Source organism: Zootoca vivipara, chromosome 7, assembly GCF_963506605.1.
Source record: "Zootoca vivipara chromosome 7, rZooViv1.1, whole genome shotgun sequence".
Taxonomy (NCBI): domain Eukaryota; kingdom Metazoa; phylum Chordata; class Lepidosauria; order Squamata; family Lacertidae; genus Zootoca; species Zootoca vivipara.
In genome coordinates, this window is record NC_083282.1 from 52453800 (window position 1) to 52470226 (window position 16427).

General features: G+C 41.7%; 1 protein-coding gene across 4 annotated transcripts in view; it reads left to right on the plus strand.

Annotated features, from left to right (window-relative positions):
• PPARD (peroxisome proliferator activated receptor delta) overlaps window positions 1-16427 on the plus strand; it is a 45902-nt gene that overhangs the window by 23291 nt on the left and 6184 nt on the right. For 2 of the 4 annotated variants that reach the window (XM_060277041.1, XM_035122211.2), the window contains exons 3-4: window positions 12459-12699; window positions 15310-15461. In XM_060277041.1, coding sequence (XP_060133024.1) covers window positions 12564-12699; window positions 15310-15461 — 288 coding nt within the window. In that variant the 5' untranslated portion in view covers window positions 12459-12563. The other 2 variants (XR_009557916.1, XM_060277040.1) reach the window with 2 other exon arrangements.

Consider the following 16427-nt stretch of genomic DNA (forward strand, 5'->3'; position numbering starts at 1 on the left):
ACCCAGCAGTAGAACTTTACCTGGGAAATAACCAGGATCATTTGTTTTTATTTCTCTAGGGCAGGCATGTCAAACCTACTGGGGAAGATGGGAATTGTAGTCCAAAACATCTGGAGGGCCGCAGGTTTGACATGCCTGCTCTAGGGGCTTTGTACTCTGAAATGAAATGAGCTTAGAGCCTTATTAATTTTTTCTTCTCCAGTTGCAGGACAGTACAGAGAAGCTTTATTCATGGAGCTTAAGTTGAGATTCCATAATGCAAGCACCGTAGGATTCATTTATTTCTCCTGTCCATAACTTGCCTGTTCCTTGGGATGTTGTCTCATGGTCTAATGTCCTTGGGAAACGTTCCAGACATTCTGGCTATCTCTAGCAGTAGCATGCACTTAGCAGCGCCTCCTGTTTTACAGCCAATATGATTGGTTGTCTGCCAAAGAGATATGCTTTGCCACCTGAGAAGGTCTGGGACAGTACCAAAAGAGCACAGTGGCAGCTGCTCTTATACACAAACCTGAAAATAATATACTTGGAAAAAACAAAAATGGGAATTATTTTTTTCATGAAAAACTTAAATAAAAATAAATCCTAGGCATAAACTCATTAGCTGTTGACCCTTCCTGGTAAGTTCAGTTCTGGGAATTGGCTGCTGCCTCATATGTTTGTGTACACAAAGCAGGTAGCGGACTGCTAACATGTGGCCTTACTTTAATGGCAGTGAGTACAAATTGAAATAGATGTCCTGCTAGAACGGTGCTTGCTCCTCTGTAGTCTTTGGAAATCTAAATTCGATCCCCAAACTCTTGGGGCACCGAGGTTCTGCTCATCAGGCCTTCCTACTGTATTGTGTCTTCTCTCCATTGATTCACCTTCCTTTATGGCTTCCTCCTTGGGCTGCTTCTTCTGAGTTTCTAAAGTGCTGGTCATAAGAAATGCCTTATGAAGGGATATTTTTTAAAGACATTCCATTTATAGGTTAAAAGGGAAATTGTGTAAAATGCATAAGTGAGACAAAGAGATATAAGTAAGAATGACATAGTGGAAGTAGTACAGTACTCCATTTAGATATAACTAACATGATTTGGTGGTCAGAAATGCATCATGGTTTGAGGAGTAATGCCTCATACTACTAGCCCCCTCCAGGTGTTCTACTCTTGCTGTAAAAGCAACAAGGGAGTGACAAGTGTGTTAAGCTCTTGCCATTGCCATCCTTCTTGCCTCCATAAGCTGCACAGGGAGAGTATCTGGAGCAGAAAGCCTCCTGAACTCATGGAAGCTTCCTACATGATTTAGCACTCCAATTTTTTCAGAATTCAAAAAAAGAAAACCCCCACAGCTTTTTAAGAATATTACCCTTGTAGAGGGGAATATGGACAGGGTGATCAGAACTTAGCATTCTCATCCCCACTTGCATGTTGTTACTTGCACACATGTAGAATGTCTTAAGAAGGCTATTCTAATGCAGTAAGTCTCCAGTTTGAATTCTCACCTGAGCGATAGGGGAACCCTCTGTTTTCTCTTTGTCTCTCCCTCTGCAATAGAGAGAGAATAGTGTTAGCCTACTATACAGGGAAGTTTGAAGGACTCCTGAGCTCATGCACATTAAAGGCTTTGAATGCTTGATACGTGCTATATAAATGCAACATATAATGTGAAAAAGGTGTTCTGTCGGCTGGATCAAGTGTTGTAAGAAAAACATACAATATATTGGGGAAAAGGAGGAAAATAGATCCAGCTGGATTAGTGCAGATCCCTGGACAGAAATATTCAATTGGCAAACTACCTTATAAAAATAAAATGTGTACTGATGCCAGATATGGTAACCACAATTTTAAAGATTTAAATGGGCTCAATCCATACTTTGGGGGGTGAGCAGTGTGTGCTAATTTTAAAGGGTGAGAAAAATGCAGGCATACTGTCATGCCAGATGTTTGAAGAGCTGCATCATTTAACAGTAAGTTATTTCACAAAGCACAGTGCCACTTGAGTAGAGGACATTGTCAACAGCAGCTAGTCCATCAGGAAACAGATCATAAGCACTTTAAAAAGTATATTTTAAAAAAGCAGGTTCAGTTCAGAACTTTTGGCATTTAAGTCTATAGGGGGATTACATGTATTTTAGACTGCTATTGTTGCAACCTAAAGCATGTCACTGTCTGCTAGACTGTCTGGTGTTTACCACCGGGTTCTATTCACTTCAGTGGGGCAATGATGGGGCAACGTTACTGAAGCCAATCTGGGTCTGGGATCTTCTGCATGCAAAGTCGATGCCGTACCACTGAGCCACAGCTCTTCTTCCATTATCTTACCCAAAAGCAAAAAGGGGGCAGGTAAGGTACCAGAATATAGGGGCTGCCCCAGTAAAGAGCAGTGGGAGGCAGTGCTAAAAGGCTCCTGTGTGAAGCAGAAAGATCTCAAAAAGCATGTTAAGCATTTCATGTGAGAAACGAATTTCTGCAGAGGTGGCCAGCAAACCCTGAAACTGTAAACTGGGCAGATTCTAAAATACTCCTGTGCAAATGGTGATTAAAAGCGGCACACTAGAAGAAACATTCTATGCTACGGTTTTGCTACCTAACTTCTGTGTTACTTCCCATAAGATACATCTTGCCTGGGCACGCATAGGTGTAGTGAATAAAGCATGTGACTTTGCACAAAAACTCAGAATCTTGAGTTTGCTAGTGGAGGCAGTGATTAGATTGCTGACCAGAAAATCAGTTGTGGGGATTTGGTTTGAAAACATGATCAGCCTCAGAGGGTCACAAGTCTCTTATCACCCACTGCACTTGTAAACATTGTAGATATTATTGTCCTCTTTCACCGTCGCCCCCCTTTGCAAAATTTTCTTCTCATGAGGTTTATACTCAGAGGCAGAAAAGGTACATGTGTCACAATAACTTGAGCTGTGTAATACTGTGAAGTATGCAAAATGGGACCACCATAGGCAGGCCATACTCAAACACTGCCTCGTTGAAGCCAAGTCTACACTTATTTTTTTTCCAACTTGGAGGAAAGTTCCACTCAGAGGAAGAAGGAGATGGCTGACCACAGGAGGATAAGCAAGAGAGACCCAGTAACTGAGTAACCTTTTTACTGGCCTTGCTCCAGTGCTTTTAGAAACAGTTGGATGTAAACAGTTAAGCAGGTGTAACTTTTCCTGGCATGAACTTAATCAGCTCTTTAAATATGTTTTTGTGTTGCTGCTAAAGTCATAGGAGCAAGACCTCTGGGTATAGGACAGTATATATTCAACAAAATAAAAATAAAAATAAGGTGGCTGCACTACTCAAAATTCAGCTTTCAGTATTTAGCAAAGCCAGCCCAGTGTCAATATGGAAGGAATTGGAACAAGGGTTTCTCTCAAGGAAAAGTCTCATTGAGTTCCAGTCTAAGGATTGTGTATATTATTTGTATAAACATTTCTGTACTACCTTTCGGTTTTAGAAATATGGTTAATGAAAGCAAGATCACAGCAAAAAGGCAAGTGACTTTTCCAATGAAAGGTAATCTAGGCATGAAATTCAAGGTGGGCTAAATGCTGACTGTTCAGTCCAACTTACAATTTACAAGGAAGTGGAACAGGAGCTGGAGGAAATGAGAAAAGAGACCTGAGCGGAAGCTAGTATAGCCCAAGGAAGCAGAGAAGAAGAAGACTACACAGAAGCACTGTAACCTGTTGCAATCAGCCAAACTGATTACTAGGAAGTACTTGGAAGTACTGTCCAGGATTAGCAATAGCCAAAGAGCAGTGGGAAGACTCTATATAATAAAGTTTTTTAAAAAAATAAAATAAAATAGCAACAGAACCTTCAGACCAAAGATTCAATGTGATGGCAAGAAAGGCGGCTGCCAACACCCAGGGCTGGTTGGGTACATGAACCAAGTTTAGCATTTGTTGGCCAAGGTGTGGCTGAAGAAGCTGGAGCAGCTGCTGGTGGATGGGCTGCAGCATGAGCATCCTGAGCTTGGCGGCACTGCTGGACCTCCTGGTTGGCCTCTGCACTGAGTGCAGCCATGATTCGCTGCCCCAAGATAAAGGCTCATCTCAGGCTTCCTTGAGTAGGATTGAACCCCCTGATTACTGAGAGCAACGTGGACAGGCTCCTCAGAGTCAATATCTACCTTTCCACTGGCCCAAGAGCTACAAATATTTACACATACCGTATTCTCTTTTTCTGTTGATCTTCAAGGAGGTAGTGAGTCAAAATTCAGCAATTGAACATATGCAAAAGTTGCTTAGCTAAGCTGGTAAAGTTATTGAAGATAGACCGCAGAGTTATTTAGCATGAATTTGTGCACCTGCGGTGTATTTTGATTTTACTAGTGGCATGAGCAGATGGCTCCCACCACCTTTCTTTTGACAGTAGAAATGTTGATTGTGGCTTCAGTTTCCTATCTGCCAAAGACATGGTGTGTGTGCGTGTGCGTGCGTGTGCAGATAAAATCTCAGACAGAATGAAGGAGGAGAATGTTCTCAACGCTAATGCTCTTAAATGAGATCTTGTCCCGATCATGATGTTGGTGATGTGGGCACAGTCTGTTGGGAACTTGAGTGAGCCTCCCTAGAGCATTTTCACAATTGTTATCCTAATGCTGTTTGCTGACAGTAGCAGAAAGCCTCCCTTCCCCACTCATTTTATATAGTCAATTTTTAAAAAAACCTTTCATCTTGTGTCCTTGGAGCCAACCCCTGAATCGCCTTATGGGCACAATGTTCCTTTGTGTTTGTGCTGCTCTCTGCTTCCTTCACTCTGTTTTGATTACTTACTACTGCTAACAGCTGCTTTCCGAGTTGCTGTGTTAGCTTTACTTAGGATGACGGCTGGTCTTGCTTTCATCTGCTGAAATGGGTGAGGCTTTTAAGCGAGTGCTAATTCCACAGGAAACAAATCCCCCTGCCATCTTCGGAATGCAGGGTGTTGCAACAAAAACACAGTTGTATGAATATGGGATTTTCAGAGAACTGGATGAAGCGTTATAGGCACAGTAACCATGCAGAACACTTGCAGCCTGATTTGAAGCATCTTATTTAAAGGTAACTTTCATTGATTTCAATGAGAAATATTGTTAAGTGTTAGGATCGTGTGCTTTATAACTGATGCCAGCTTAGGACAAAGTATGAACTTTTACCGGAGACTTGAGCAGTGTTGCAGATTTTGTTTGCAGTGCAGGTGAGATAACAGTCCCCAAAATTCTGAAAATTGTATTTTCAGAAAAGGATTCCACATTGAAACCATAATACCTCTAACCTGGAAGCCGACAAGCATGAGATGAGTGTACTGTATTAGCACTCTCCTGCTTGTGATTCCCAGCAATTGATCTTCAGAGATACCTGGAACCAGGATCCTGAAGGTAGCCATGATCATGAGCCTTAAAGTTGCACCAAATTTTGACATGCACTGTTTTTCATAGGGAAAATTAATGCCTCAAAGTGGGTGGACCATGTTTGTTCTACTTAATAGCTAGCAGTCAGCAAGCTTTAATGTTGTTTTGGGCCTACTGAAAGGAACAGATTTGTATGCAGCAGAGACAGCAGATTATATTGTAAAGAAAGTGAACAGGGGCATAATCGTTCTAAAGTAAAATACCGAAGCCCCATTGCTCTGATGGAGTTTAAAGATGAAAGAAGTCTAATTGGAAATTGAGTGACTGTGTATGTGCTTTATTATACGCCTTTCCATGCCAAGCTTAATCTCAACCCTGCACCAGATGCTTTTTCCTGAACGTCTTGCATTCATTTTTTATGCAGGTATTAAAAACCGGATTCACTTCATTACTTTCAAACTACAGTGAATAGTTTTTCCTCTGTGTGTGCCATTTCCTACAGTGGAAGTGTGGGGAAGAGGGCCAAGGATAACACTGCCTGTGAATGGGGTCTCAGTTTCCTTTTATAAGGCACTAAAGGGGAGCTCTCTTCACTTGTTTAAAAGCATGCTGTTTTATTTTTCTCACTTCTTTCACATGATTTCACTATAAATGAAAACAAATGTTGTTTGAGCAGAACCTTGGGAGGCACCTTCTTTGATCCTTAACATAGATAAATGTATAGAACTAAAGCTCTGAGCAAGAAAAGAGGGGATCCTGCATTTATTTTTGTAAATACAGGCAGAAGCAAGTGTTTGTGCTTGCATGACACAAACGCACCCACACTTTTCCTCAAGGATCTGAAATGCTCTTAAGATTGTTCACTCTGTCTCACACAGTCACTTTTAGTACTAGAGTTGGGAGGATTTGGGTGTCAGTTTTATTTTTCTGCGCTTACATCTGTAGCTTTTTATATAGCCATATGATTGCTTTCCTGCAACTTCCTTGATCTCTTGTATTCCAATGTAGAACTTTTCCATTAACTGAGTGCTACTTAGCACTGTGAGTTCTTAATGTATAAAAGTAGCAGGATCCAACCCAGCTGATATAACTGAACTCTCCTCCACCAAAGGCAATAATGTTCAGTTTTCTCTAGCTGTTTTAAGGAGTCTGTGTGAACGAATTGAGAGTGTTCTGTACATTTCTTGTATGAAGTAGCATTACTATTATTATTAGCCTTGAACACAGCTTTCAAAACCTCTCTTTGGCTCAGATGTGTATCTCCAGGAAACACTGAAATGACTGCATGGAAACGGCATCCCTAAGGCAAAAGGATTAGCATCCAAAAGCCTGCCTCTCCATCTATTGCAGGGGTCGGCAAGGTTTACCTCGCCTGGGCCGGTTCACTCCAACGGAGATCCCTCTGTGGGCTGGATTGTGTGCACGGGTGAGCGTGCGCAGATGCGATTTCCAGCACCATGGAAGCGAGTCCCCGTGCCGTGCTGCGCCAATTTAGCACAGCGCACAGGGACTCGTTGAGCGGGCGGCTCGTGGGCCGGTTAAACGACCCTTAGGTTCCCTACCCCTGATCTATTGCATACTTCATTTTTGTTTCAATTTCTTTAACTATAATAAGACGTTTTCTTAATTACACCCCCCCCACACACACACACTTTTAACTTAATTGCTCTAAGAAAGAAAGAAGGGCTTGGACATTAAGTATTCCTGCTTGGCCAGGCATCAGAATTGAGGCAATGCTCACAAGATACGGAACTGCCAATTATTTGCATGAGTTGGCACACTTCTTGATTCTGGATGAATTCAGTGAAAAGCCATTCTTACAGCTATTTTTCATCATGATGGTGATGCATTTATAACAAAAATAGATACAAAAGAATGAGAGTGATTTCTCATGGCAAGATTCCTCTTCAGGGTTATGTCTAAGTTTTCTAAAAGGGTGCAGTATGTATGGCAGGGCCTTAGAAATTCAACTCCCTGTGTTTTTATCCCCTGCTATTTGCTTCCTGGGTTAGACATTCTGGGTATGAGTTACAGGTAGGTAGCCGTGTTGGTCTGACGCACTCAAAACAAAATTAAAAAAATCATTCCAGTAGCGCCTTAGAGACCAACTAAGTTTGTCATAGGTATGAGCTTTCATGTGCATGCACACTTCTTCAGATATGGGTATGGTTAATCATAGAAACAGGAAGAGATGGGAAACTAGCCCATCTTACAGTTCTATCTGGAAACTTTACAGTGATAGTTTGGCTGCATTGACCAGGGTATGGAATGTTATTTACTTACGAAATGAATAGCTTGTTAGTTAGTAATGAGCTAGGATTCTGTAGAGAGCATTAAGTATATGTAAATATGTTTTCCTTCTCTTGATAAAATGACATGTTTCAGTTGTCCACTCTGAGAAATTCAATTTCAATAACTTACTTTACCCTTAGTTTTTCAGCTGGTAGATCTCTAGGAAGAAAATCAGGTAATATCTATAAAGGAGGAGTTATTCAGTGATATAGCCTTTCCACTATGGCCTGGGCTCAGTGCCACCAAATCATTTTGCATCAGCAACCAGCCGGTAGATGTTTCCTATTTCACCTCTTTAGAAGGCATAACACTGGTTTGAATATTCTTAGAATGAAATCATTTAACATAGCAGACAAAAGGATAATATGATCAGTTGGCTGACTGCTAAAACTAAGGACTCAGCTAGATGGGTAAAGACATAGCATTTTATACACAGGTAGTGCTGTGGGTTAAACCACAGAGCCTAGGGCTTGCCAATCAGAAGGTCGGCAGTTCAAATCCCCGCGACGGGGTGAGCTCCTGTTGCTCGGTCCCAGCTCCTGCCAACCTAGCTGTTCGAAAGCATGTCAAAGTGCAGGTAAATACAGCGGGAAGGTAAACAGCGTTTCCGTGCACTGCTCTGGTTCGCCAGAAGCGGCTTAGTCATGCTGGCCACATGACCTGGAAGCTGTACGCCGGCTCCCTCGGCCAATAAAGTGAGATGAGTGCCGCAACCCCAGAGTCGGTCGCAACTGGACCTAATGGTCAGGGGTCCCTTTACCCCTTTACCTTTATGTGTTGTATATGCATTATAACACTGTGACACCAGATGGCGCTGTGGAGTCCCATTTTTGCCAATACGATTTCTCATACAAAATTTACGTTTTCCTGAAACTCTTCTCTGATGTGTCTAGATCCAGCCCTAGGAAGGTCAGACTAGAAAGAAGGCACCTTTCTATAATAGGGAATTTTGATTTTGTTCTCATCAGTATACCACTGCCCAGATACTAAGGACTGATGGCTTAATGGCTGAATGTTTTCCCCAGCATTATAGCATATCTTGTAAGCTTGGTACCATTCTGTTGTATCTGATAACAGCTTCTGCCACAGGGTTAAGTGCACAACAGTTGTATATCAAATGTTTTGAATTTAAAAGTTGCATACCTGGCCATGAGCTACCTAACACCTGTGCCACTAAGTCTGATCAATATTTTGGAATCTTGCACTGAGATTACAGTATTTATAAGGCAGGTGGGCTTATAAATAGCAGTGAAGTCTTCTGCATGGTGTTTGTATGCTGTCCTTCAGTTTTGTTTTACTTTGTTTTGTTTGTCCTTCAGGGTGTATATGTTGATTATTATTATTATTTAATTACAATTGACTCCCATTTGCTCAGTTAGGTAGGGTGAGGGTAAGGCTTGATTGTTGTTCTGTACCAAGACAGGAATGCACAGCAGATCTTCTTGTTATTGCTCCTTGTGCTTGGATCAGGGTCAACATCTGCTTACAGTAAGAAAGTGCTCAAGTGATTTTGGCAGCAAAAAGGAGGATTGGTTACAACATGTTGAATACAAATAAACCTAAGCTGGGTGTCTGAGCGCATGGGTGTCTCAAAACATTGTCGAAAGTGGTGTGATCTCAGCTGAGCTGGAGAGGTTGTGACTCCAGCAAGTAATCAGTCATGCTAGCTACTTCTTGACAGCCCAGTATATGATTGAAATTTGATAGCTAGCCTGTGTCTTTTGTCTGATACGGTCTGTGTTTAGTCATGCAGTGTCTAGATGCAATTTTGTGCAGGATTTATTAACTTCTGTAAATAAATGAAGTGTGTTGGGGACCCAGTAAACACATGTCAGTTCTAGAGACCTTTTGATGCCTGTCCTTCCACGGATTCCTTTTTTGACCTACTTCTTCGTCTGTACAAATATATAGTTGTTCAGTTTAAGTGCATTGCAAACACCTTGATTTCAAGCTGCTTCAGAAGCAAAGTGAAACTGTGTCTGTATATACCAGTATCTGCTTCCCTGAATTCATACAACCTCCTGTCTTATAAATGCAAGTGAAGATTCCACTCTTAAGTGCATACATCCATAGCCTAACCAGCAGGGATGGTGCTCTTAAGCTAGATGAATTTAAGTACTGTAAAGATTCAATTGTTTGACTATTAAAGCCTCCTTTCCTAATTAACATTTTTGTGTTTGACAAACAAGCTTTTGCTCATTTGCTTCTTTTGATTCATGTGCCTTTCCTCAGGTGCTTCTTTGGCGGGGATGTTGAGCAAAGGACCACAGTATTCAATCACTGAGAAAATGGAGTGTCAGCTCCCAACCCTTTTCTGCTCCTAGCTAGCTTGTCTGTCATGACTGTTAGTCCTGCAGGGTACAGTGCCTGTGACATGAGCTCTATCATTCCCGACCTGCGATGACTATGTTGTTCTATGATCTATTCGGAAGTTTTATCTGTTGTTGTGTTAAGCGTTTTTTTAAAGAGTTTGAGTGCTCCCCATTACTTTTGTAAAAGAGTGCTCACCTAGCCTTTTAACAACCAAAATGTGATTAAAACCAGAAGCCTTATCCTACCCCGTGCAATAGTTTCCTACCTTTGCACTCCATAGTATTTGAAGGATTGCTTGCAATTATATGAGCATTCTCAGGCATTCAGCTGTAGAGGCCCATCTCTGTTGCCCATCCAGGACAGATGTTAGGTTGATGTTTACCAGGGACAGGGCCTTCTCAGCTGTAGCCCCGTACCTCTGGAAATCACTTCTCCATGGAATATGTTTGTCCCAATTTCTGTTAACTTTTGGGAGAGAGCTTAAATCATTTTTATTTCAACCCAGGAGGGTGCTTGTGCCCTGAAACCTGGTTTGTTGAAAAATAAATAAAGAAACAAATAAATAAATACTAAAAACAGGTAACAGAAGTAGAGCTGTGTGCCCGTGGTAAAACTCTCAGCAAAGCTTCCCAGCAAAGTTAGCTATTCCATTCTGGTACTGGATCCATATCGGCATGAGTATTTTTCCAAAGACAAGTATGCATGTGTGGCAGGTGGGGCTGTTCTAAAAGCCTTTACACAGCAGAAATAAATCTGTGGGGTTTAAATCTGTGGTTTAAAGTGATATGATACTGCAGATGGGGTCCCAAAGGCAGCTTTGAGCAAACAGTTGTCATGTACGTATGCAGTCCTCAGGTAACTGCTGAATTGTAACTTCTCCATTCATTTGGATCTGAATAGAGACAATTGTTGCCTTTCCCACTACAGGTATTGATTACAGGTGCTAGGATTATTGTGTTATCACCAATTACTGTTGCTGTGAAGGGTCAGTTTGCATGCATTTTAAGGTCTTGTACTGAATTCTTGCATTACTTTACTGTTCAGCCTTACATTTATTTTCTTTCACACCAAATTGTATATGCATCTGATGAAATTGGCTCTGGTCCATGGTAGCTTATGCCACAATAATAATAAAAAAGTATTTAAGGTGCCGCAAGACTCTGTGCATAGAATGAATTTCAATGGATTCTCTGCGGCATTCCCTAAGTTGTGAAATTTCATCCCCACAGTGGTATGTCAGGCTTCTTTGCTATACAGATTTCAGCGAATGCTGAACACGTACCTCTTTACCTTTGACACCTGAGCTAGGTGTTTTCAGGGCCCACTCTGTTCCTGTGATTGTAATCTGTTTTAATTTAAACATTTAAATTGTAACCTGCCCTGGGACCTGCTGGTGAAGGGCAGAGGATGATGATGACTTCATCATTGCAGCATATTGAATGGCTGTGGGCTTTTAAGGCTAAAATCCAAATAAATTCTATTGAAGATATTGCTCAAAAACAAAAATGAAGAGACTTCTGGGTCAATTAGACATAAATACGTAGGATGGTACTATGTGTTAAGAGCAGTTCTGATATTCTGTTACTGTTTTTCATATAATGCAGCTTGCTGGGGCAGCAACCTGAAGATGACTCTTGGGGAGGGGACAACTTGAGGGGGAGGATTTTCGGCAGAAGAATAGACTAAGAGGAAAGGGTTAAGCCCTCCCACCCTCTGCTGGTCTTGTGCTTCAAACTGTAGCCTCAGCAACTGCATTGAATAGCAAATCCCTCAGCATATAGAGAAACAGAAACATCTCTTTGAGCGGCAGATTACATGTGGTTTATGTACATACAAGTAGTCTATTCCTGAGCAAACCCTCACATGGACAAACATAATGTATGAGGTGGATACTCAAGGATGTGATTGTCAGCAGTTCCCATGATTGTAGTGACTGGAAATAGTGCCACTGTGATTATGGGGAAAGTTGCTGGCCATAGTTGCTCTTTCCTGTATCGTATCTTGCTCCTCCATGCGATCCATTCTTAAGGAAGGTCAGGAAATGGAATATGTATGTACACAGCAGATACAATGTAAATTGGTCTTAAGAGGGAAGGTGATCAGGATATGGAAACATTCTGTAAAATGCTCAACACACTCTGGAGATTGCGAGCCCCTTGTATTTATGTGGAGGGGAAATTTTGCAGAGTTCTGTGCTTAATGACAGTTCAGAGGTTAAAGTGATTGTCCCGTGGCATCTGTATTTTTCATAGCTTCCTATTCCTTTCCTTATACAACCTTGAGTGGCCCATGCTCCTCAGCCCTTGAGGTTGAGGACAGCTGTCCTTGCCATCACATCCCAAGACTGTGAAAATTGGCACATTGCCATTGGAATACATTGGCCTAGTTTGCATTGAGTGCAGAGCTTGTGATCCTAGCACAGATTCCCAATCCCTATCACCATGGCCCATTGACCCTTTGGCCTTCTAGGACTCCATAGCACAATGTGTCCCTGCCAATGCTCTTTAACATTTTCCTTCTCTTCCTTGAAGGCTAGCAAGGAACAGCCTGATAGGGGCCCTTTTCCAGACAGACGTGGATGATGCCAGAGCTATGACAGGGCCTGCAGTCTGGGCACTGAAGGGTGGTGATCAGTTATGCAACAGCCAAAGGAGGAAGTACCTGAGGTCAGGGAAGAGGAGGAGGAAGAGGAAGAGGCACTGACTGCAGTAGGTGGAACCTCAGACCCAAATGAAGGACCAGATAATTCAGCACCTTCTATCAGCTACACAGGTAGGTTGGAGAAGCAGGCTAATGCATCCAACACATTTTAAAGCAGCAATAGGTGGCTTTTACAGTGAGCTCAGTAGGCAAATTTGTCACAATATGACAGATTCATTCTTTTATGCTGATTCCCCACACCAAGCTAGTTGTCTCGGTATCTCTTTTCCTTTCCACAACACTCTTTATCTCTTGTCTCTGATTCTGGTTTTTTGTTTTTGTTTTCCTTTTCTCCCTCTGTTTAGACATTCACCCCTTCTTGCTCACTCCTCCCTGCAGATGTCCTGCAGGCTCAGTTCTGAGCCTCTTCTCTCTTGCAATACTCTCTGTGTGTGTTCGTTTTGTACTTTCAGTTTGAACCTGCCACCTTTACGTGACTCCTGTATTTATTCTTTCCACCCTCTTTTCACTTTCTGTCAAGTCCTATGTTTGAACATCTCACTGACATTTCCTTCTGTGCATCTGCTGATGTCTCTGAATGGCCATGGTGACAATGGGATTTCTAGTTTCTCCATTCAGCCTCTCATTCTTCCCATGCTCCCTTTCATTGTCACACGCTCACACACTACATCCATGGGGTGATATTCACCTCCTCCTAATGCTCTTCTTATAGCCAAGCTATGGTCATTCTGCTGATGCTTTCTCTTACTGATGCTATTGGTCAGGTACTTGGCTGATGTTGTAAAAACTATCCATGGTTTCGACAGATATCTATCAGGCTTAGATAGGACTTGGATTTGGCCCACAGGTCACCAGCTGGTCATTTCTGGTTTGGACTTCTGCTTGTCGGCTTCCCTTTGCTTTCTCATATGCGAGACAATTGGGAGCACTCCTACTAAGATAATATTTTTGCCTCTCTTGCTATGATTATGCCTCCCCTCATCTTAATGCCCCTATGCTGCTTTCCTATCACTCCTTATGCAAGGAATTCTCACATTTCAGGTTAACGTTTTTGTCTGTGACCCTCCTTCATCTTGCTCTCTTCTGCTTATTACTCCCTCTCTGCTGAAGCTCCTCTGTAAACTGCACTTCCTTTGCATCTAATCCAAGCCTCACCTTGATGTTACTCCTCAGGCAAGAAATAACTGATGCCACCCACATCCTGTCTATCAAAGACAGCACCAGTTGCTCTGAACTCCCCTAGCACAGGGAACCATGCAGGTAGTCATGCAACAGGACACAGATGGTTTAATCAGCCTGGACAGGAATTCATTACTGTGTGTTCTGTTGTCTCTCCTCTCTGTTGCTGTTGAGCTAGGGAGTTTGCATAGCAGAACTTTACGGTGTTCACTGCAAGTGAGCAAAACAGGGTTAATAAATTTTGTGAAAACTGTAGAATATGGTGAGTGCAAACAAATAATTTTCTGTTCAAGGGGGAGTTCAGAGAATACTGGCTCAGCTACCTGCGTACAGCACTAGTTGGCTGGTGCCTGTTACATCACAAACCCACCTACCTCCCATCCCTGGTTTTCTTTCTCAGCTCTTAAACTGATTGCCTCTAACAAAAAAAAATAGATGATGAATGAACATTTTAAATTACTAAATGGACATGTGTTGCTTTCAAAAGAATACATTTTAAAAGATGATCTGAAGTATTGGGGAGGGGCAAATCTGTTAACTAAATCAGGATTCAGATTACCAATGTGTGCATCTATCATTTATGATTTAAAGGGGAAAGGCAGCTGGGCTCATCCTATAGGGGGAAATTCACTGTAATTACTCTTTTAAACTTATGTTTGGACATGATCTTAAGAGAAACAGTGCTGAAGTTAGTATGGTGCTATATTGATACTTCCTGGTCTCACATAAAGAGGCATGTATGAACATATCCAGAATAAGAGAAGTTATTTGAATTAACCTTTCAACAAATGCGGAAAAGAATGTTGAAGTAATAATGAGTGTGAGGAAGGCAAGTTAACTTATTGGGCTAAGGTTTCAAGTGTATTTCTGCCACAAACTTTGGGTAAATCCACCCTCAGTTTTGTGGACTTCAATGGTGGGAAAGTTTTCCTCTGAATATTGTATGTTGGTCATTTTCAGGTGTTACGCCATAGCTTTTCCCAGTTACCTGTAGAGATACACGAGTTGCCTTCTTTTGATCTTTTTGTGAACTAATTCATTGAAAACCAAGGCTTGCAAAGACTTAGTGATTCTACTGAATAACAAATGATTTCACCTGGCCAGGGTATGAAAAGGAAATATGAAGGCACCCAGAACATGCCCAAACTGAGAAGAGAGATTCTCTTGCTTGCAGTGGCAATAAATTCCATTCTGAACAGCAGTTCTGTGGTCTCATGTGTTGAAGACTGTTGGTTTCAAACACCTTCTGTGCTTTGGGAAGGGGGGTTGGTTCTGATGCCATAGCATTGCTAGATTCTGTGAACTGGAAGGATAAAATAACCAATGAAGAAAATGACAAGCATGTTATGCACAGTGGTAAGTTTGCATCACATACAGTCTGAAGCTGGACTTTCTCTGAAACCCAGTGCTTTACAAATGCAAACTGGTTGGTTGTATCTGGGGAAAATGCAAAATATGGGTAAGGAAATTGTGCTGCAGAGATGCTATGTGTCTGGTGCAGAAGGGCAATGCAATGACTTCTCATTTTTGTTTCCCTGTTAGATCTTTCCCAGAGTTCTTCACCTTCTCTGTCAGACCAACTCCAAATGGGCTGTGATGAGGCAACCTCAGGAAGTCTGAATGTAGAATGCAGGGTCTGTGGCGATAAAGCATCGGGGTTCCACTATGGAGTGCATGCATGTGAGGGTTGTAAGGTATGGACAATATGCAATGTACAAACTCTGTACAGAAGGGGTGGCTAACTTGTGACCATCCAGATGTTACTGAACTACAACTCCCATCATCCCAGGTCATTGGCCATGACGACCAGGGCTCCTGGGAGTTGTTGTCTAGCAACACCTGGAAGGTATTAGATTTTGTGGCTTTAGCGCCCTCCTTCAAGACTCTTACCACCGTGTTTGAAGTCATACATTTATAGAGCCCATAGGAGTCTCTTCACCAACTGAACCAGGCAGTGATTGATCAGGCAAATTCAAATGACTTTAACATTTTAATAAGCTACCACTACAATGCACAAAAGAATAAGCAACAAATACAAATATACCAGTTCTTATATTTAATGGTCTCTTGCCCTGTTTCTTGCTCCTTTCCTAACAAGAATAGATTGCCTTATTTCGCAAGACAGTACATCAAACCAGTTCCTTTTTCTTTCTTTAACCTAGAAATATGTTGGTATGTGCTGCTAAAAACCCCTGACCTAAGCACATTGATTAGAAAAGTGTGTGTTCATCTTCTTTTGGTCTGGCCCAAGTGTATTCATTTCTAATTACGTGCCACATTTCACTTCTGCTTTTCTTTTTGAGTTCTAACTGTGTTTAACTATGCATTTATTTTAGCCCCTTTATTCCTCAAAGCATGATTTATAAGCCATATATTATATGACTTATACACATGTTATAGTAGATCTACAAGGGCCACGTTTTAGCTACTCCTGTTATTCACAAGGTTATAGAAGGCTTCAATGAGTAAATTATGGAAGGAAACAGAATCTTTTCTTCAGAGGTTAAAGATCCAACTATATCTCTAACCCACAACTGGAACAAAGGTATAAGACCAACCTTTTTTCTGATAGCGCAGAACAAAAGCACTATTCTGCAAACAGTATTAACAAGGTGCTGCATTCTGAGGACATGAAGTAACAATATCCCTTGAAATGGACT